Genomic DNA, 22,696 nt, shown 5'->3' on the forward strand with positions numbered 1-22,696 from the left:
GCTGTGAAGAGCAGATGGCTTTCTGGCTAGCAGCACAACGGATTGTATGCAGGCAGTTATGCTGGAGAGAACTGTTCAGGGGCCACTGGTGGGGGAGCAGGGTGTGTTGTTCTGAGTGCTGCCAAATGACTCTGGACAGGTGGGATTACCAAACCCTGCTGCGAGTGGGCTTGCTTTGCTGGGCATGTGTGACATCTGAGGGGAGATGCATGAGTGTGAGAAGGCTGGGAAGGAGGGGAGAGCAGAAAGCTTCTGTGCAAGTGGCACTGCCCTGCTTGGAGCTTATGCTCGTGGCACCCTGGGGAAGTTGGTACATCTGTTTCTAGGACTGGTTGAGTTGCAAAGATGTCTCTGCTGAATGCAGAATTATTTTCTCTGTACAGGAGAGTAGAAGTGGGAGGAGCAGAAAAGCAAACTTGTCTTTTTTAATTGTTAGGTGGAGGAAGGGGGACAGGAAGGAGAAAAAGAAAAAACACCACCAAAAAAACCCCAATCACTTGGGTTTTAACCAATTTTAAAGATTTTGACCCACCGGTGATGTGAAACAGCGCCAGAACTGGCACTGCTTGATCAGCCTATTTTATCTCATGTAAAAATATTAATTAGAGTTGATTTCATATTTTGAATTGCTGAGGAGAAACCATCACGGAATCACAGAACGGTCCGGGCTGGAAGGGACCTCAAGCATCATGAATCTCCGAGGGATGTCAGTGTTACAGCCAGCGTGCTGCGGGCAGCTGCTGATCAGTAACCTGCTGCGGTCTGTCCCAGTACGGCTGTCCGTCTGTCTGAGCACCAAGCCAGCAAACTGCCAGGAGGCGGCGCTCAGCGCTGCGCTATGATGGTGGCTGGGCTGCGAGTCGGGCAAAACTCAGCGACAGCAAATAGCTTCCTCGTGACGGCAGGGCAGGAGAGAGCGGAGAAGGGAGCTCAGCAGGTATCCAGTCATCCCTGCTGTACCTGTTGTAAATAATATTTAGAGGATGTTGGTTTTCTCCAGTGGCAGTTTCTGTAATTTGAGCCATTCACAATAACCCGCTGGCCCAGGCGCAGTTTCTTGGCCTCAGTATTTATTGTTGTAAAGCGTAAGGAGAAAATGCTTGTTGTAATGTGACCAGCAGACCCTGGGTTGAAAGGGAGGTCTCCCACAACCAGTTCCAATGCTACAGCCTTATCACAGCCTTCTAATCCCTTTCCTTGTTTTGCCTATAGGATGGTGCACCTGCGAACCGTATCCACTTGATGTCACTGCCCTTCCCAGAGGCTGATGCCTCCTGAATTGGAGATGGTGGGGCTTGGAACAGCAAAGTGCTACGTTCTGCAATTTAGGTATGTTAACAGTGCCTTCCGTAATGGGCGTTATTTCATTGGTGGCTCCCAAACGGGCATACCACTTGGAGATTTTGGAGGCTTTGGGCGATCAGTGCTCCTCAGCCTTCGCTTTATTTCAACAGCTTCTCGGGGAGTACGGCCGGGCTGCCGCTCGGACTCCACGCTGCCCACGCCGGCTGAGGGCGCGCCGGGCAAAACGGGGCGGAAAAAAGCAGTGGGCAAAGGGCCCCGAGCCTCCACTGAGGCGGCTCCGGCCGTCGCAGCGCCCCCTGCAGGCGGGCGGCCGCACCACTCCAGCCCTGCGGCGCGGCCCCGGCCGTCGCAGCGCCCCCTTCAGGCGGGCGGCCGCACCCTTCCCGCCCGGCGGCGCGGCCCCGCTCGCCTCACACTTGCCTTTGGCGCCCAACCCGCCCCCCAGCGGAAGAAACCACTTTTCCGAGCTCAGTGGGGGGATTCGTGAGGTGAGGCAGGGCGGTCTCGGACAGCTACTCCGCCTCAGAACCCCTTGAAAGGCTGAAGAGATATTAAAATCGGTTAAAAAAGGGCAAGATTTTAGCGTCTGTTTCCCGGCGCCTTATCTGACCAGAGATGGGTGCGATCTCTTCTCCTCTCGCCCCCTCCACTCTGTGCCGAATGGTTCGCGCCGGGACGGGCTAGGGGTGGCTCCGCCGCCATTTTGTTTCGTGAGGGGTCAGCGGGGCTCCGCGCCGAGCTGTGTGTGGCGGCCGGAGGGGCGGGAGGAGGAGGCGGCGGAGGCCCGGGGTCGCGCCGAGCCGTTGTGCCGGGAGGAGGCGGTGCGGGCGGGCTGCGCGGCGGCAGCAGGAGGCAGCGGGGCGGCCGCCTCCCCCATCCTCGGCAGCCATGTACATCAAGCAGGTACAGCGGAGGGGCTCTGGCCGCCAGCATCGCGCGGCCTGCTGCGGCCTGCCCCGCGCCGGGGGTAGGCAGGGGCAGGAACGGACACCCTGTGTGTGTAGTGTAGTGCTTCGGGCTGTGTTTGGAAGCACGTGTTGTGCACGGAGATCAGGTTTTCATCAATTGTTTGTCGACATGAGAGTGCTTGCAGATGCCTTTTGAAAATGTTTTAGTACGTCTGGTTCAGATGCGCATTTAATATGCGGTGCGTGTTGCTTTAAATACTTCAAATAAGAAAAAAAAATATTCTGCAGACTTGTACTGCACAAAAGTAAACGGTGGTAAAGATGCGGATAGTCTTAGCAAGCCCAAATGAAGTCAAAGTTAGGTGCACCGTAAGCATTGGTGTTCTAGGAGCAATACAAGAGGGTGGTCCAGCCAGCAGTTGGGCAGGACGGTCCTTGTGGGTCCCTTCCAGCTCGGGATGTTGTTTGATTTGAAGTCAGACACCGTCTAGGAAAACCTGCACGAAGTGGGGGAAAATGCTATTGGGAGTCTGCCAGTATTATTCTTCAGAAGCTTTGCCCTGGGTATGTGGGTGGAAAAAAGTTGTAACTCTGTAGTAATATATATAGCAAATAACGATTTTTTTTTTTCTTTTTTTTTCTTTTTTTTTCTTTTTTTTTCTTTTTCTTTTTTTTTTTTTTTTTGGTAGAGCTACTCAGGTGTTTTTAAGAATAAAAGATATAAGTTATTCCAACCAGAACACTTTTATACTAGGCTCGCCTCCCAAGTTTTTGCCCATTCTTTTACTTTTTATTCTTGAAATCTGCTGAACTGGGAAACAGAATCATTCACAAGCTTCTTACAGTTTTTCTGTTATAAATTGGAATGAATGAATGTGGCTGCTGTTTTTGTTTTTGAAAGCCATAGGTACTGACGCAGAGCTTACTGTTGCTGTGAGGCTTTCCCATGTGGGAGGTGAGGCTGACCAGTATTTATAGGGTTGGGGGTCAGATCCTCTGTGAACAGCCAGTGTTTGAGGAGTCATCAGCCAGTACATAGTCTAAAACTTGCTTTCTATACTTTGATCCGTTAAATACTGAAATCCTCAATTACTTCCAGTATGGTTATCATAGATTTAGACCTGAATACAGTGCAGGTACAGAATTTCATTTTGCTTTCTAAACTTAAGCGGTTATACTGTTGAGAAATCTCATAACGTGTTTTGCTCTCTTCCTAGCCAGTAATTCTTCCTTTATGTTAGTTTTGATGGTGAAACATCAGTGAGGTTTTAACAAGATCTTCTGGTGGCAAAAGGCTAAGAAAGGGCAGAAAGACTGGATGTCAGTTCTAGTTCATTTGTTAGTGGTCTTCCTAAAAGATTTGCAGCTTTTCAGGTGGCTGTTGACAGCTTTCTGATGTCAGACTGAGCAGAGGAAAGCTGATGTAGAGCACAGCTTTGGTGATTGAAAAGGGTTGATTAATGCTGAGCTGTGCTGGAAGCTGGTTTTGCTGCTACGTGGAACTGAAGTATTCAGATACAGGCATTGTAGACTAAAATTGGATAGTTGTATTTCTAGACTAGTATTAGCTGTGTAGCTCTCTAGCCAAATTCGTTGTGTATAGGTTATATGTTGTGTGGGTTGTATATGTTTGTTTAGGAAGTGAATTCAACAGAACCAATGTTTCTGCCTTTTACTTTCTTTGTTTTACTGTGCAGCCTAAAAAATAAGTCTGTCTTGCTCCTAAAATGGGTAAAGTCTGGTATCGTGTCTTTGCAGTTTGTAACTGTTCTACTTGAAGAATTTGCAAATAGAGTTGTTATGCTGAATGTGGATAATGTTATCCTAATGGGACAGATTTTTAATCATTTTATAAGTGCTTGTTAACCATGGGACAGTATTTTTCCCATATGTAACATTTGATGCAAATGCTTCTTTTAGTGTAGATTGTTATGAAAAGGCTACAGGAGCTCTCTTGTTCACTGTGCTTTGACCTAGATATGTACCAGCATCTTTTATGAGCGGGGAGAAAAACTTCTGTCCGTAAAATGATGCTTAGGTGGAGGGCCAGGGCTCATAATACAAATACTGGTCTTGAGCTCGAAAGTTGACAGGATTAGGGAAAAGACATCAAGTGTATCATAAGTGATGTGAACGTTCTGTAACATCTTGAAGTTTAAAAGGTGGTTAAGAGAGCAGAGGTAATTCTGTCACTTTACTCCCCAGGTAATCATTCAGGGCTTTCGAAGCTACCGGGACCAAACCATTGTGGATCCATTCAGCTCAAAACACAATGTCATTGGTGAGTTCCAATATCTGGTTTTTAATGCTAATTAAAGTTGCATCAGATCATGGTCAAATTAGTCCTTAACGGTTTGTTTATGTTCTTCCTACATTTGATTACTTTGTATTTTCTGCACTGGAAGCTTCTTTACAGTTGTCTGTTAATTTCACAAGGCATATTCCAACATATTTATAGCAAAGTATTCTAGCATTCATTTTTACTGTGTCAACAGTGATTCTGTAGTAATTGAGTGAGAAATGAACTGTGTATAGATGTTCACACTGAACAGTCCTCCTTTAAGAGACTGGGCTGTCCTTGCCCAGTGTTTTTAAAAGGAGAGAAAGAAACCTGGTTTCACTGTTTGCCTTTTTAAAATAACTCATGGTAATCCCAAAAGTGCTAGGGAATGAGTGAAGCTGAAGGGCTTTGGAGGCAATATGGTAGCAATAGTTAATGTAGAGAGCATGAAAAGCCTAGGATATTCATTGCTAGAAGGGAAGCTGTTTTGAGTTTATACAGTAAATGTTTGTCTTAAAGATGAGGCACTGAGTCTCACTAAAACATCAGGATATTATTAAACCTTTATTTTTTGAATAGAAATTGTGTTTTTCTGGTCTTTTTAAAACAAAACATTTCTGAATTTGCATGTGGATTGTTGAAGTTCATTGATTTCAATTTGTAGCTATATACTCTGTGTTTTAATTTTCAGTGGGAAGAAATGGATCAGGAAAAAGCAACTTCTTTTATGGTAAGGATTGATTTCTTTATACAGTACTGAGATAATGGTAATAGTGGTGGCTTCTTTTGTTTGTTTTGTGTTTAAGTTGATCTACCAAATGTTCTTCCTTAGTAAGGAGTGGTCATGTCTTGACAAAGATAAAAGATCCATCTTAATGCGCATATTACGTCTGGTTTTTCCTCACTACTCAGTTTCTCTTAAGTCTTCTAATATTTGCAATGCCAAAAAGGAGTCCACAAGAGGAAACTGATTTCCAAATACTACCCACGCTGGAAACTGTTAGTAGTATTTACAGTTACTTTAGACATTCTTAGTGGCTAGATTTATGGTATAGCTTTTAACACATGATTATGATGGGGATTTTGTGGAAGTGTCACTGGTGGAGAACCAGAGAGGCCCGGTAGAGATATTAGACAGTAGCTGTGTGAGTTACTGAGTGTTGAGTATTTTACTGTTGTTTTTAACCTGGCTTGTGAATCCTTACTTGTTGAGCCCTGTTAATGCTTATGCAATGAACAAATAGGATATTGACAGCAAGAGACTGAAATTGTAGCATACAGTTGGCTGAGTGATAAAGATCCAACAAATTAAGTTTTTTTGGGGATGAGGAAGAGAACGCTGAGATACATGATTGTACTGTGTAACAGTATGTTTAAGTTAGAAACTGCTGCATATCTGCCTAAAGGAAAGAATAAATCTTCTGTTTTATTTTTTAATTTTATTACAGCAATTCAATTTGTCCTCAGTGATGAGTTTAGTCATCTTCGCCCTGAACAGAGATTGGCTTTGTTGCATGTAAGTGAAGGTGTATGGCAAGAAGACAAAGGAATGAGCTCATGCATTTCGGTCTTACTACAAAAGCAGTGAAGTGCTGGCCTGTAGTTGCTTTGGAAGCATTTGTAAACATTTTCGTTACGTTTGTTGCTTCCCTTCAGTAAAAAGGAAGTTATTACAAAATTAATACATTATTCTCATATAGGTGGTTGATGCATGCATGCGAATGTCTGTCCAGGATTTTCAGAAATGAAAATGAATGTAGTGGGTCTTACATAGATATTCCTGACTCAGAAATGTATGAAAGGAGATGGGAAATAAATGTGATTGTCAGGAAAAAGGGGAGATGGATGGACTGGATTCCTTCTTTAGAAGGTTCTTCTGACCAGAATAATCTTGTTTCTTAGGAAGGTACTGGGCCTCGTGTTATTTCAGCTTTTGTGGAAATTATTTTTGACAATTCGGACAACAGGTTACCGGTAAGTTAAATGCTTCTGTTACAGATCATCACTTCAGACTCACATATCTCAGTGTTATAAAAATAGTTGGTGTGGGAATTGCTTTTGAGTTAGCTCTGGTGAAAAAAAAAAAAAAAAAAAAAAAAAAAAAAAAAAGTACTGTAAACATTCTGGATTAGTTATACCTACTGCAAACACTTAAATTTACTGGACTTTCTTTTCTTGAGATTGATAAAGAGGAAGTCTCACTTCGCAGAGTCATTGGAGCCAAGAAGGACCAATATTTCTTAGACAAGAAAATGGTGACGTAGGTACTTCTTTTCTTGAGTTGAATAAACTGAGTAATATTTCTCCAAAATTCTGTAGTCATATCAAACTCTTGCGTCTCTAGCCTGAAATAAATAATACTAACTTAGTTGTACAATACAAGTAATGATAATCTGACAGCATTTGCAGCAGTCCTTGTGTAATAGACAGCAGAGTTCTTTGAATTTACAGTTAAAACCATTCATTAAAGCATGTTTAACTCCTTATTTAGTATTTTTGGACTTGTTTTAAAATATAAGAGATGCCAAACTTTAGATGTCTCAAGGAAAGGTAGGAAACAACCTGCCTTATTTGCCTCCTTTCTGCCCTGAGGTGCTTCTTTCTTCATCTTTTTTTTTTCCCCAAGGCTACATTATTTTTGGGTGCTGCCTTCCCTCTTTCAGACCCTCACCCCTTTCATTTGATACTATACTGTCACTTTTGCTTTAAGTGTTTTTAATAGATTCACAATAATATTTCAGGAAAAACGATGTAATGAATCTTCTTGAAAGTGCTGGATTTTCTCGCAGTAATCCGTATTATATTGTCAAGCAAGGGAAGGTAAGATTCTTTTTCACATATTGGAAAAAAACAACTGTCAAAAATTATATGTATTCTTTAATGACAAAGTTGAGTTACTGCAGCAGTATACCAAAACTTAAATCTTTTCTTAGTTCGGGGGGAAAAAAAAGGGGGAGAAAAAAAAAAAGTTGAGTTTTACCTTGATTTTGTGTGTCGAATTCCATGATGTGACTTGTTTTAATATTTTTTTTTTAGTGTAATGGTGTGATTTTCATGGAGGCATTTAAACTGACTGAGATAGCATCAGGATTTTAAAGCCACACTTAAGCTTTTCTGAATGTATTTTTGATGTCATAAAAGTCTCTGAAGTTTGTATAATAGTAGAACTTGAGTTTCAGCAAAAACTGGTAGCATTTGAAAATCAACAAAATTAATTACAAACAGAATCCTAGCCATCTTAAAGTAGTGGTCTGAAACAGAAAGCAGCATGGTAGATTCCTACACATCTTTCCATGTTTGATCTGTTGTACGAAGTCTTATCAGAGAAGGATATTAAAGTCATAGATCTTGAATTGTTAGATTAACCAGATGGCCACAGCTCCTGACTCCCAAAGGCTGAAGTTACTAAGAGAAGTGGCTGGTACCAGAGTGTACGATGAACGTAAAGAAGAGAGTATTTCACTGATGAAAGAAACAGGTAAGAATACCTTCTGAACAATGGTTCTCCTTTTCATGGTTGTAACTTGACAAATAATTAATGGCTATAGGAGACAGAGTAGCTTTAAAAGTGTAGGAATGTGTTACAATGTTTAACTGAACTTTTTGCCTTGTCTTGTTTTTTAAAGAGGGTAAGAGAGAGAAGATCAATGAGTTGTTGAAATATATTGAAGAGCGGCTTCATACGCTTGAAGAGGAGAAAGAAGAGCTGGCTCAATACCAGAAATGGGATAAAATGAGGAGAGCATTAGAATACACTATTTATAATCAGGAGCTTAATGAAACGCGAGCTAAGCTTGATGAGGTAAAATGCTTTGTCTACTACTAAATATAACACAAGACATTCTTTTGCTTTTTACTGATGTTTGCTTGCATTCAGTGTTAAAATTCTGCAGCTGTCTTTCATCAGTTCAACGTGCTATTCTTGCATTTCTGAAACTAGAATTTTACTAAAGCAGAATCTTGCTTGTTAAGCTACTTGCTGTATTCTCTTGCAGCTTTCTGCCAAGCGAGAGACAAGTGGAGAGAAGTCCAGGCAGCTGAGAGATGCACAGCAGGATGCTAGAGATAAAATGGAGGTAAAAATACTTAAAACAGGGGCTTTTTAAGGTTTTTCCTTTACTTTATATTGCTTTATTTTTTTCATAGTGTAAACATTTGATGTAAATCTAAATTTTGAGACAGAATCCAAAGTTCATTGACTTGAAATGAGAAGAGCTCTTGCATTTTGAGCTTTAACTAATAACTGTAAAAACATGTTACGTTTAACCTATGCCTTCATCTTGTTTGAGATTGGAGAAATTGATTATACTTAGCACATTACATTGATCTGTATAATGCTTGCTGTGAGTTTAATAGTGTTGCATGCACATGGTGTTTAGAATGCTGTATGCTTAAATTTGCATAGGAAATAGAACGGCAAGTTCGAGAACTGAAGACAAAGATTTCTGCAATGAAAGAAGAGAAAGAACAACTTAGTGCTGAAAGACAGGAGCAGATTAAGCAGAGAACTAAGCTAGAACTTAAGGCTAAAGATCTGCAGGATGAATTAGCTGGCAACAGTGAGCAAAGGGTATGTAACAGTGACATAATCTAAAATGTAATTGATTCATGGAAGTCTGCTTGTACACTGAAGGCTTTTTTGGCCTACATGCTAGGTGGGTTTTTGTTTTTGTCTTTAATCTATAGCCTTTTATTGTTTTGTAAGCCATGCAGGACATATATCTTGGGGTTTTTGGCTTCTAGGGGATATAAGCCAAGTCCTAAGTTTTGATCCTTTATTTATCATCCTGAGTGCTACAGAACCAAGCACCTTCAATTCTCTTAAACTCAATTGCTAGAAGCGTTGAGGAGGTTGATTTTTCTTTATAGCATTAACTTGGACTTTGTTGTTCAGCCCCTGAGGACCTTCCATATTTGCATGGTTTAGCTTCTTAAGAATGCTTAATTTCATTTATCTTCTGATTGGAAATGTATTTACTTCTGTTGAGTGCTGAAAGAATGTAGTATCACATTAGCAAATCCATCTTGCGCTTTTACAATTAAATTATTCTTTAGTATTGTGTATTTATCTAAAGATATTAATAGAGTTTCTTTTACTATCTCATTTTAATTATTACTTTTTTCACTTTCAGAAAAGGCTGTTAAAGGAGAGGCAAAAGCTTCTTGAGAAAATCGAGGAGAAACAGAAAGAATTAGCAGAAACAGAGCCGAAGTTCAACAGTGTAAAAGAGAAAGAAGAGAGAGGAATTGCTAGGTTGGTAGTGTTCTGCAGTGAGGGGCGTTAAGCATTATAGAAAGAGCCATGATACTATCAGAACAGATGTGCAGTGTATTTATGGTTTTATTTAATATTTGAGGATGGAGTGGTTATATATGCTCTTTATTTAAATAATACCCAACACGAAATGAGGCTTGAACTGGTGGGGAAATCAGTATTCAGTGAACTTAATTAACCATTTTGTGGAGTTTTATGAACTTGCTGTTTTGTGAAGTCTTCTGCATGATTGTCTTGTTCATACCATGATCCTTTTCTTTTTATAACTGCTTTAACTAGAGCCTGATTTGACTTTTTTGGAAAATTCTTATGGTAATTATCAGTGCTTTTTCTTCATAAATGCACGAGTTCTTTATAATACAACACATCTTCCCCTTCTCAATATAGACTTGCACAGGCTACGCAGGAAAGAACAGATCTTTATGCAAAGCAAGGTCGGGGAAGCCAGTTCACATCCAAAGAAGAAAGAGATAAGTGGATAAAGAAGGAACTGAAGTCTCTAGATCAAGCAATCAATGACAAGAAGCGGCAGATTGCAGCTATACACAAGGATCTAGAGGATACAGAGGCAAATAAGGAGAAAAATTTGGAACAGTATAGTGTAAGTTTTCATTCTTCTCTCAAAATAGTGAGAAGCAATAAACACTCAATCTAATTTTGGACAAACTAATAAAACTTAGTGCCCCAAAGGAACATGAAACTCTCTTTTTGGGTGGGATTTTAGGGAAAAAAAAAGATAGTTTTTTTTTTTTTTAAATATCCACAGATCACTCCCTTTGGCACTACTTCAAAACTTTGCTATGTGCATTTTACTTTCTGATTCTTTACCCAAAGTGTTTGGCTTGAGTTCTCAGAAAGAGACATAGAGCTGTCTTGCTTTTGTTTGTTTTGGACATGGCTGTTCCATACAGAGGTGAATGTTGGGTGTCTTTAGGGGAAAAGGAGAGAACAGGATCTTCTAAGCTCTGCTGCCAGCACTTCATCTTTGCATCACAATTGCAATTTTGTAGTTAGGAATTGAGACTCTTTTCAGTGAAAGAAGATTATTTTCTCAGTATTATCTGCATAATTTGTAGATTCTAATATCCATGTGGTCAGAAGCAGCTCTCACTTCAAATAAAGCAGGGGTCCAGAAATATTACTTCATCTGGATCTGCAGGAGTAAAAACCCCTCTGCTTAGAGCAGGAGAGCATCTAGTGCCAGTGTTGCAACACTGCATGTGCTGATTGATGGGCACATGCCGTGTTTGTCTGTTGAACTGAAATTCAGATCAGTCTGGGAAAAATACAGGAATGTAGCTGTACAGAGAAAACACTGTTCTGGTGAAATAAGCTATGTGAATGATGTATGCATTAGCTAAATAATGACTCTACCAGTTGATTTATGAAAGAACTGACGTTTACCATAGGCTGTCTGTAATGATATTGTATGGCTCAGTAAGAAATGTTTTATAGAACTGATGTTAATTTTTGTTCTTTTCTACTGAAAGAAGGCTGCTTTATGCACAGGCTAAGAATTGATAGCACTTTGTTGTTCAGAAGGAGGTTGTCTCAAGTGAAACTTCATGTTGGGTTGAAAAAACTTCTGGTTTTGAGCATGTTGCTAGTCCTGTAGGTAGATAACAGTGCAAACATAAACTGAATGCTAGCCCCAGCCTGCTTTGAGAATGGCAGGTGTCAAGTGAGTGAGGGGAGGAGCTGTGTGCAATAGCTTAACAGCGTGCTTTTGGCAGCAGCTGTGGTAAAGCACAAAACTGGTAAAGCAGGAGAGCAGGCTAGAATTTTCACTACTAGCAGCATGGGATACAGGACTAGTATGTATGTTCTGATCAGAAATGTTACTTCAGAGCATTATTACACATGGCTGTTTATGGGAGTAACTGTTTTGATTCAGTTTCTTACAATGATCTGGTTAGCTGTTTCATTGAAAAACGCTCAGGTGCACAGCTTGTCTGTGCCTGCTTTGTAGTCTGTTTTGATCACCATGTCTTGCACTACTTACTTGCTGGCATAGTGCTTTTGTAATTTGTAAATTGGTGGAAAAACTTCGTAGAATTTTTTTCTGGATTCTGTGTAGTAATTAAGCATTGAAGTGGGAGGGGGGAGGGAGCATAAAAATTATAACTAAAGAACACTGCAGTTTCATAGTCATCTTTTCTTTATGTTAGAAACTGGACCAGGATCTTAATGAAGTGAAGGCTCGTGTTGAAGAACTGGACAGAAAGTACTATGAAGTGAAAAATAAAAAGGATGAACTACAGAGCGAAAGAAAGTTAGTAATTAATTGAAATATGTCTGAACCTCACTTAATGTGAAGGACCCCAACTGTGTAGTTGTTAACATGGCATGTAGGTATGTTTTTAAATATAGCCATGTATGAACTTCTGTACTTAGCCCTTCTGTTCAATTAGCAGATGTTAGATTTAAAAAAAACTTCAGACTTCATTCACCCTTAAAATACTTGAACTGTGGTTGTTATGCAGTTATCTGTGGAGAGAGGAGAACGCAGAGCAACAAGCTCTTGCTGCTAAGAGGGAGGACCTGGAAAAGAAACAGCAGCTTCTCAGAGCAGCAACAGGAAAGGTAGGAGGCCTTGTATTTTTTGTTGTAACTTCTTTTGTAAGCTTTCTTTTCCCCCATTCCTAAAGGAAAAGTCGTAGTACTCTTTTAAGATATTTTTTAAAGTTATTTCCTTTGGTTGCAGTCCTACTACCTTTACTGAAAATAAGGCAATCGTCTATGCAGGCTGTTCTACAAATATTTTTAGCTCTAGAAGTATTTTAAAATTCATTTTGTAAGCTTAAGGTATTAGAGGAGAGATGAGAAGATGAGGTAGAAACAGAAAGCTTACCAAATTCCTTTTGATATTTGTTTGTTCTAAAAAACACCTACCTTGAATGTGGTACACTCAACTTTTTTTTTAGGTATGTTCATTAGTCAGCAGCAGTTTGTCAAGAAAGATGGTTACTGCTCTCTAGAAGTTGAGGATGAAGCTGATACTTTTTTCTAGATCTTGTAATTGAGGTGCAGTAATCATTTGTGCTTTAACAGGCCATTTTGAATGGTATCGACAGCATAAACAAGGTTTTGGAGCACTTTCGTCGAAAAGGAATAAACCAGCACGTTCTGAATGGCTATCATGGCATTGTGATGAACAACTTTGAATGTGAACCGGCTTTCTACACGTGCGTTGAAGTTACTGCAGGGAACAGGTAACTACATACTCTTCAGTATTAACTTGGTGCAGCTAGAGTGTTACAAATGGACCCGTGCTCATTCTATCTGAAATATTAGTTATTTTTCCTCTCAGTCTTGAGCTCTGGTCTTTATTTCATCAAGCACTGTTGTATGGCCTCGTCACACTTGTACTTCAAGAAGGGACTAAGAATTCTGCAGATCTTAAAAGTGTATTCTAACTTCTCATAATCATATTTCAAGGTTGGGAGGGTGTTGGGGGGAGGGAGTGGGGAGGCAGGTAGGAAAGGCCCAAGAGTGCTACTCCTGATGCTTGCAAGAAATCTCCTGGTGTGGTGCATTCTATGGTAAGTAATGATGTTCCAATAACAATAGGAGTTTTTTCACTCACTAGAAAATCTTATGTGTGATGTAATCTCTAAATAGCCAACTGCTATTCAAAAGCTATGTCATTCTAATAAGAGTACCATCTGCTTGCTTTGACAGCAGTGCTTAAAAACAGTAGAGCAAATACAGCTTGGCTTTATAGTGTCAGGTAATGTCATCTGCATGCTAGATGTTCTCATTCAAATATTTGTTCTTTTGACACATTGAAGATTTCCGTTTTTCATTTTTTGGGGTTGTTAATTAGGTTATTTTATCACATTGTGGATTCTGATGAAGTCAGTACAAAAATTTTAATGGAATTTAACAAAATGAACCTTCCTGGAGAAGTTACATTCCTTCCATTGAACAAGCTAGATGTTCGAGACACTGCTTATCCTGAGACTAATGTGAGTGTTCGTTTTGAACCTGTTTTCTCCATAATTATAAGCCTTTGTTATTTGAACTGTGTGCCTATTACATATTGCCTACCACTTTCTTTTGTTGAATGTCTGCAATTAAATACTGCCATTAATTTATTGATTCTCAAGATGGGAAACCCTTTTGTTGGAAAGTGCTTTGCTACAAGCTATTTCTTATTCAAAGTTAAACTCTACAGAGTACAGGTGATAAAAAAGCAATAGGAAGTTTTACAATCTGATAATAATTGCATGAATTACTAAACTTGAATTCTTTAGCTGAAAGAGTGCCATGGACAAAAGCTGAAGAGAATGATAGTGTTGTGTTGCAGCTGTGGAGACTTTCTCAAAGTTGTTTGGACTGACTAGTGTTTGGATATTAAAAAAAAATCTTTAGTGACTGCTGTTTTAAAAGTATCTTTAAAATGTATTTCAAGAAAGAATCTGCTCTTACTTGGCACTTAAGTGAATTGTTTAAATGTAATGACTTCCTATGACCTTGTGGTAGAATAAGTTCTTTAAAATTTCCTTTCCTCTCCCTTTGCCCCTCAGGTATACGTAAGAAAAAAAGATAAATAGAAAAGAATCAGTCTTCTAGTGTGTCTATTTTGGGAGGGCTTTACTAGCAAAACTGTATGAATGTTTTATTCTGTTTGCCATGTAAGACTCTTCCTTAGTGGATTTCTTTTTTTTTGCAGCCAATTAACGATGATTGTTGAAATAGTTTCTGTACTGTAATACTCAGATACCCAGCAGACTCCTAGCTGCCTTAATATTCAAGCCTAGCTGCTGAGAACTAAAATAGCAAAATCTTGCTCTTGATTTCCATACAACGTTTGTATTGCCTGTTTAATCAGAGTATCATCCCCTTATGTATTTCTAAAGTAATCATTTGCAGTGTTGTGCTTTGAGTTTGGAGTTTGGCATTGTCTAAATAAATTGTGATATATGGAGCTCCAGAAGCCTGATTGTGAATGCATGCATTCATCTTCAGTGAATTTGAGATATGCTTAACTTTCAAGAATATAGTATAGTAAGGCAGTGTATTGTGTTTTTAGTTTTGATGTAGTTTCTTTATTTTCTAGGGCTTGCTTGAATTAGTTGCAATATGCTTGCTCTTGTGTCATTGCACTGTTCTCATTATAACCACTGTCCCTTCAGGATGCTATTCCTATGATCAGTAAACTGAGATACAATCCAAGATTTGACAAAGCTTTCAAACACGTGTTTGGAAAGACTCTGATTTGTCGTAGCATGGAAGTATCTACCCAGCTGGCCAGAGCTTTCACTATGGATTGTATTACTCTGGAAGGTAGGTGTTGCAATTAGATGAATTATTTATTGGAAAAATGAGATCCTTTGAAGTGTGAAACTCATTATGCATAGTCTGTTAGCGTTATCAAAATAAGACTATGTCTCAGCTATATTATTTTGAATACACAGCTACATTGGTTAGGTGCAGTACTAAAAATGCAGAATTTCTTCACAATTATTTAATCGTATTATGATGTATAAGTTAGTAGCTGTATCTCCATCCCAAGAACTGCAAACTAGATAGTTTGTGTTCACATTCTTTCAAATTCAGAAGGCCTTTGTTCTCCTGAAGTACACGATATATTCCACCAACTTAAAACAGCACTGAGGGTGCAAGTGCGTGGCTTTAATTACTGATAAGTGCAAGGTGGGTTTTTCTGCATACCAGGTGCATTTACACATTGTGTTCCCTAAAGCATCTTTTGGTAGTAGCCTATTCCTGCAGTGTATATTCCACGCAGGCTTACTATTTATCTCTTTCTCTGGAAAGCAATCTGAAAACTCTTCTAAGGGATGTCTGAGGGAGAAATAATCAGCAGAATCTGTGCCTTGTAGAGCAATGCTTTTTTTTTTTTTTTTCCTAAAGGAGATAGTAGCAATCTGTGTTGGTGTTGAAGAATGAAATATACTTTAAATGAACACCAAAACAAATATGTCACTAATTACAGAACTTTATGTAAAGTCTTAATTGTAAATAGCAACTTCTTATACTGATGCAGCACTTGTTTAGCTTAGCTGAAATGTTCTAGTCATTCTACCAAACTGTACTACAGAAACTGCTCCAAATATCACAGAGAATAAATGATGTGCTACTTATAGTCTCATTTTGCTGTGCTCTTAGGTGATCAAGTCAGCCATCGTGGTGCTTTGACTGGTGGTTATTATGACACAAGAAAGTCTCGTCTTGAATTGCAAAAAGATGTTAGAAAGGCAGAAGAAGAACTTGGTGAACTTGAAGCAAAACTCAATGAAAACTTGCGCAGAAACATTGAAAATATCCTTTTGTTTCTTTTGGGAAAGGTTGTGTGATGATAAAGATTTCATTTTGCAGTTACAGTAAGTGAAAAGTAGGATTCTTAATGCTTGTAAATGTTACATATTAGCTGTGGCATTTGTTTCGACTGTTCTTTCTGTTGCCTGGTTCGGTTAGTTACTGTAGGGACAATATATAGGTATATTAAATCACCTTCGGGCCTGGTTTTTCTTTTTGAGGAGGGAAGTGTAGAGGATGTATGTAGGGTGCTCATTCAACTGATAGCTGAAGGGCAATGCCACAGGAGAATTTCTGTGGTAGATCAGTAATTGTAATAAGTGTTGTTACTGTATCTGACAGTGAGTTTTGGAACGTAACACAAACATTCCCAAGACACTCAGAAAGTAAAATTACTTTGTCCGTTACTGCTAACTTACTGTTCTGTATCCAATTCAGTTTTCCAAAAGTGTTTTCAGTATGGGGTGACATGTTCTGCTGTGACCTCTGCTTTTGGTAAATGTTTGGTTTTTCATGCTTCTATGTTGATGTCTTGTTAAGCAATGCATTTGTAGTAGGAGAAACATCATGCTAGCAGTTCAACAGAAATTAAAATTCTCTACAAGGTCTGCACTGTGACTCAAGGTGTTGTATCACAGTTGTTCTGGAAAATTGTCCCTTTTGTCTCAGACTTGAAAGAGAGTTGATTTATATTGGTCTAATGTTGCTTTTTAAATGAAGGCATCTGCTCTTCTATGTTTTGTAAGGCAGAGTTTTCCTTACAAGTTCAAATGAATCTGAGTCCCATGTTGTGAAAGTAACAGCAAATGAATCTCTTCTGATTTGTTCTTTGATAAGGCATTGATAAGGGTCAGGAAGTCACTCTTGCTGATGATTCTTGATTTCTCCTGTACAAATGATTATTTTGATTCATCTTATCAGGGCAAGAGAATATGGCAAAAACTAAAAGCTGAATATACGAGTAGATATAAAATGTCTTTTTAAAGAGTTTTCCTTAGCCCACAGAATGGATTAATAATGAGATTGACCAGCTGATGAACCAAATGCAGCAAATTGAGACACAGCAGAGAAAGTTCAAAGCCTCTCGAGACAGTATTCTATCAGAAATGAAAATGCTGAAGGAGAAGAGGCAGCAGTCTGAAAAGACATTTATGCCTAAGGTACAGTAAAATGATATTGAAATCAATTGCTGGTTTTATATTACTGTTTTATTGGCATTGTTAATGAATTTGCTTTCCTTTCTAGTTCACTGAAATATGAAAAGATGATTAGAGATCTGACACAGCTCATATTTGCATAAATCTAAAAGTGTTATTCATAAATCTGCAGGCTGCTCCAAGGAATTATTCTGTCTAATCTTTATTTCCCAGCAACGCAGCTTACAGAGCTTGGAGGCAAGTTTACATGCTATGGAATCAACTAGAGAGTCACTGAAAGCAGAGCTGGGGACAGATCTGTTGTCTCAACTCAGTCTTGAAGATCAGAAACGTGTGGATGCTCTTAATGATGAAATTAGGCAGCTGCAGCAAGTAAGATAAAATGAAGATGTCTTGCAACTGAATGTGGTACCTTTTCTTCCCAGTAAACTTAATTTGGTCCTTTATGTGAAGAGTCAGCAGTGATGAATGTATTGTAACCGAGTAGTGTTTTACCAGTAGTGGCCTGGGATGTTTGGAGTTTTCTCATTTGCAAAATTTATCTGCGTGTTTTTCTCAAATGCTGGGTGAATTTTGCTGGCTATATTTTACTGGAATTACACTCCTGTAGTGCTAGAATTCTCACAATTTCCTTGCTTCTGCTTTTGAAGTTTGCAGTAATTAACTTCAAAATAGATACTGTCTAAAGGGTATGATGCATGATGTGGGAAACTGAAACAGTACCTTTAGGCTTATGGTAAATAAGGCAGTTCTAAGTTTGTTGCTATGTTTGCCACACGTTGAAAAAACACTGTCACTATACTCTTTCAAGCTCTTCTGGGTTTAAGAAGTGTGGATCCACGTGCTAGTACAGTTCAGGAAAGTTGCAGATTTTTACGATTGTCTTGACACTAGATAGCTGCAGAGATGTTCATTGCTAGCAGGTTATTTCTACCTGCTATAAAACAGTGACAGTCCAAAAATGCGTAATATTTTTGTGCACAGTTCTGTCAAGAGTGGGCTTTCTTGTGAGTGGGTAGTTGGATTTTAGTCAATGCAATAAATATCCTGTCTTAATTATTATTATTTTTCAGGAAAATAGACAGCTTTTGAATGAGAGGATTAAGCTAGAAGGCATCATAACAAGAGTTGAAACGTATCTGAATGAGAATCTGAGAAAACGCTTAGACCAAGTAGAACAAGTAAGGATTTTCTCTAAAATGAGCTTATGCAGTCTGTTTTTGCGGTTTACTTCTGAAGCTGTGACGTGTTATTGGTGGGATAAATATGTATTCATCATTTTCTGTAATCTATGATGTTTCTTGCTTCTCTTTATCCAAGCTGAATTACATGTTATGCTTTAACTTCAACAGCAAAAATCTTGGTCTGTATACGCTGTTTTTGTATAAGAAAGGCTACCATAATGATGATCTGGTAAAAGATGAAAATACCTTAAAGTTTTTGAAAATAATTGTCTGTAGAACAGCAGAAGCTGTCTGGCGTACACTTTCATTCCCTTCCTTGTTGAAGCTTGATGGTGTTTACTTTGTCTTATAGGAACTGAATGAGCTCCGAGAAACAGAAGGTGGCACAGTTCTTACTGCCACGACGTCAGAACTTGAGGCTATCAACAAACGAGTGAAGGATACACTGGCACGCTCAGATGGTTGGTAACATGATTTTTTTTGCAAAGAAAAATCTTCAGTGTTTTGAATGTTCTCACACAGCACAAAATGAGAAGCAGCAATAAGTTTTGAATATGCTGTAGTAGTTACATAGTGCATAACAGGTGTTTTGGAACACAATCCAAAAGACAGAAGCAAGATTTTGTGCAAATTGAACAGAAGTGAAAGTGTCTGCGGTTGTACATTGGAACATCCAACAGAGTTTTAGCACCAGGCATAATATTCTGAAGCAGCATTCAAGCAGCATGATTTTGTGTAGCTGTTCTTGAATTTCTAAACATCTGAAACTTAAGTTACTGTCAAATAGGAAATAGTATCTGTATGGATCACCACTACTTTTGCTTCTCTTTCTAGACTTCAACCATGTGACTTCTCTGAAGGAAGAGAGGAAATTTCAGCTTTTTGTCTTAGTGCAGGCATGTAGGTGTAACCATTATGGCTTTTGTGCTTTTTCCCCAATATTTCAGATCTGGATAACTCTATTGACAAAACAGAAGCGGGAATTAAGGAACTGCAAAAGAGCATGGAACGCTGGAAGAACATGGAAAAGGAGCATATGGATGCCATTAACCATGACACAAAAGAACTTGAAAAAATGACTAATAGGCAAGGCATGCTCCTCAAGAAGAAGGAGGAATGCATGAAAAAAATCCGAGAATTGGGTTCACTTCCACAGGAAGCTTTTGAAAAATATCAGACTTTAAGTTTAAAGCAGGTAATAAATGTGCTTGTTTTCATGTTATTTATAAACAAACAAATCTGAACTGTTGGTTCCACATACATCTGTTTTCCCCACAGTTATTCCGCAAATTGGAGCAATGCAATACAGAACTGAAGAAATACAGTCACGTTAATAAAAAAGCTTTGGATCAGTTTGTGAATTTCTCAGAGCAGAAGGAAAAACTAATAAAGAGACAAGAGGAGCTGGACAGGGGCTACAAATCAATCATGGAGCTGATGAACGTGCTAGAGCTTAGAAAATATGAGGCTATTCAGCTGACTTTCAAGCAGGTAACAAAATGGCAACAGTAGGAAAGACTGGAATAGAAATAAGTAGCCTTATGTTGCTGCTGTTTGGGAAGAAACACAACTAAGTGGAGCTATTATGTAATAATAGACACAGCATCATAGCACTTGAGTTTTGTGTGATTAATACTAAGAAAAGAAACAAGCTGACATCTTAAATAGGTGCTGATCTTGACTATGTTACCTTTCTAGCTGTTCTTTAAACCATTTAAATGCTTCCTTTCTGATAACCCTTTGTACTATGTAAAACCCCTTCTTGTGAAGGTCTGGTGATGATCTATTCTAAATCCATTTTCCAGATTTTAGTGAAGACTTTTCTAATGTTAGCAAAAGGTCTTAACTGCAGAGTGTGTAAAATCTTCTTCTGAAGCTCATCCTCTTAACTAACATCTCATCTGAAGCTCACTGAAATAAAAATCAAACTTGCTTTTGCTGTCTTCTAATTCTGCCACTTTGAAGAAAAAAAGTGAAAACTACAAAAGCAGTTGGCTTATCATGTTTTTAGACCAAGCTTTGCATTCACATTACTCTCTTATGCTGGTGGTTAAATTTGAATTTGGATATCCCTATTTAAAAACAAATACTTGAAGCATGTAAAATCTGCTTGTTTGCACTTGATTTCATTATGTAATAATGATTGTTTCCTTTAAGGTGTCAAAAAATTTCAGTGAAGTATTCCAGAAGTTAGTCCCTGGTGGTAAGGCCACATTAGTGATGAAGAAAGGAGATGTGGAAGGCAGTCAGTCCCAAGATGAAGGTGAGGGCAGCACTGAGAGTGAAAGAGGATCTGGATCACAGAGCAGTGTGCCATCTGTAGACCAGTTCACCGGAGTTGGCATAAGGGTAAGGAGAAATATGTGTTCCAGCACTCTCAGAATCACAGAATTGCCAGGGTTGGAAGGGACCTCAAGGATCATGAATCTCCAACCCCCCTGCCAAATGCAGGGCCACCAACCTTCCTACCTAATGCTAGACCAGGGTGCCCAGGGCCCCATCCAATCTGGCCTTGAGCACCTCCAGAGATGGGGAACAACAGTCTCTCAACAGTCTCAACAGTCAACAGTCTCTCAACAGTCTTTTAAATTAAACTATGTATTTTAAAGCAGTCAGTGTTGAACCAATCTATTTATTTGCTATAATAGCAAGTGATGTTGTGGAGTAGTATTTTGAAGTCAACTTCCTGTTGCACTGTTTTCTTAGGTATCGTTCACAGGGAAGCAGGGTGAAATGAGAGAAATGCAGCAACTTTCAGGTGGACAGAAATCCCTGGTAGCTCTAGCCCTGATATTTGCTATCCAGAAATGTGATCCAGCTCCTTTTTACTTGTTTGATGAAATTGACCAAGCCTTGGATGCTCAGCACAGGAAAGCTGTTTCAGGTACCTTACTCATCTTTAGTGTGCTTGAAGTGACTGACTTTTAGTACCTGACATTTCAGGTGCGAGGCACTCCTTGAAATATCTCAGCGGATGTTGGAATTTAACTTTGTGCTTCCCTTTGCTCTTGAAGATGGGCTTTGGGTAGAAGCTCAGTACTGGCACATACAGTAGCTAAGGAGTTACAGCTTAATAAGGTGTAAAAAGTCTAGGTTAAGACTGGAATTCATTAAAGTATATAAATGTGGTGTGGGTTCTTTCTTGATTTCTATTTTATTTTTAATTAACCAAACTCATTTTAAGTAAGGAATAATAAACTTTTACCTGTCTCCTCTTAAGACATATCTTGCTTAATTAGAAAGATGACATTAATAAAGATTTCTTACGTTCTTTTTAGATATGATTATGGAATTAGCTGAACATGCTCAGTTCATTACAACAACTTTTAGGCCTGAATTGCTGGAATCAGCTGACAAGTTCTATGGTGTAAAATTCAGAAATAAGGTAAACTTTTAGTTAGTGTTTGTTGAAAACTTTATCAAGCTCTTTTATTCTGTAGAAAGGTACCTGTAATAAGTATGCTCTGTTTTGTTCCACCAGGTTAGTCATATTGATGTGATCACAGCAGAAATGGCCAAAGACTTTGTAGAAGATGACACCACGCATGGTTAAACAAAATTGTATTTGCTGCTTGTTTGGAAGATGTGTATAGTGTGATGTTTATGCCAGGGAACTGTAAATTAAAAATATGAAGCTTTTAGTCCTTGTTTAAAATAGTTTTTGAACATACATTTTAACCAAGACCCCAGAAGACTTAGTTTCAAAGAAGCTTGAGTATCCGTATGGTCTCTGTTGCTGTATTTTATAAAATGATTGTTAATGTTACCTTTATACAGTACCTGTAGTTTACAAAAGTTTATTCTCTTCTGTCAAATCTTTTGTAAAGCGTCTGTTGCTGTTTTAAAGCTTTTCAGAAAATGCTAGCTCTTCCTTCCAAGTAGACTTTTACCATTTATATTGCCTCACAATTTTTTTTAATGGCTTCAATTAAAATGATTGGTTTTATCGCTGTAACTTGTGTACAGGTGTGTGTTGTCTGTCTAGGATTTCCCTGAAACAGTAAATACTGTCAGTCCTATGGAGCTGTTGAGAAGTATGAGACAAAGCTGTTATTTCAAGTAATTCATACTTCCCTTTTGGCACTCTGGCCAGTGCAGCAATTCTTCCACATTCCATCATCCCGAATGACCAGAATTGCTTGTATCAGGCTGTCAGTCATGAATCAAACCACGAGTCTTTTCCCACTGCCTAGAATTCTGACAAAGAACTGTTACATGATCTGCTGTGCTATTCTGGAAAAAAAAATTAAGACCAGATACTTCTGATCTAAAATAGCAAAGACATTGAAAAAAAAAAAAATGGT

General features: G+C 38.8%; 1 protein-coding gene across 1 annotated transcript; it reads left to right on the forward strand.

The window, feature by feature from the left end:
• The first annotated feature begins 1,995 nt into the window (after nt 1–1,995).
• Nucleotides 1,996–22,369, forward strand: SMC3 (structural maintenance of chromosomes 3). Its single transcript, XM_031597499.2, has 29 exons — nt 1,996–2,208; nt 4,419–4,494; nt 5,186–5,224; nt 5,943–6,010; nt 6,397–6,468; nt 6,675–6,754; nt 7,236–7,314; nt 7,855–7,972; nt 8,121–8,296; nt 8,490–8,570; nt 8,900–9,064; nt 9,627–9,748; nt 10,157–10,370; nt 11,938–12,041; nt 12,253–12,352; nt 12,821–12,981; nt 13,596–13,737; nt 14,908–15,058; nt 15,902–16,054; nt 17,060–17,211; nt 17,422–17,580; nt 18,282–18,389; nt 18,745–18,853; nt 19,340–19,587; nt 19,671–19,883; nt 20,550–20,741; nt 21,099–21,276; nt 21,671–21,777; nt 21,874–22,369. Exons 1-29 carry the CDS (start codon nt 2,194–2,196, stop codon nt 21,943–21,945), a joined length of 3,654 nt encoding a protein of 1,217 aa, XP_031453359.1. The 5' UTR covers nt 1,996–2,193; the 3' UTR covers nt 21,946–22,369.
• The last annotated feature ends 327 nt before the right edge of the window (nt 22,370–22,696 follow it).

This window comes from Phasianus colchicus, chromosome 8 (genome assembly GCF_987193195.1).
Source record: "Phasianus colchicus chromosome 8, bPhaCol1.hap1.1, whole genome shotgun sequence".
Classification (NCBI taxonomy): Eukaryota; Metazoa; Chordata; class Aves; order Galliformes; family Phasianidae; genus Phasianus; species Phasianus colchicus.

Excerpts from the sequence above, each read along its gene's own strand:
- SMC3 (XM_031597499.2), top strand. Across the intron at positions 8,297-8,489 it reads CGCGAGCTAAGCTTGATGAG|CTTTCTGCCAAGCGAGAGAC; the intron begins GTAAAATGCTTT and ends ATTCTCTTGCAG. Across the intron at positions 12,042-12,252 it reads GAACTACAGAGCGAAAGAAA|TTATCTGTGGAGAGAGGAGA; the intron begins GTTAGTAATTAA and ends GTTGTTATGCAG.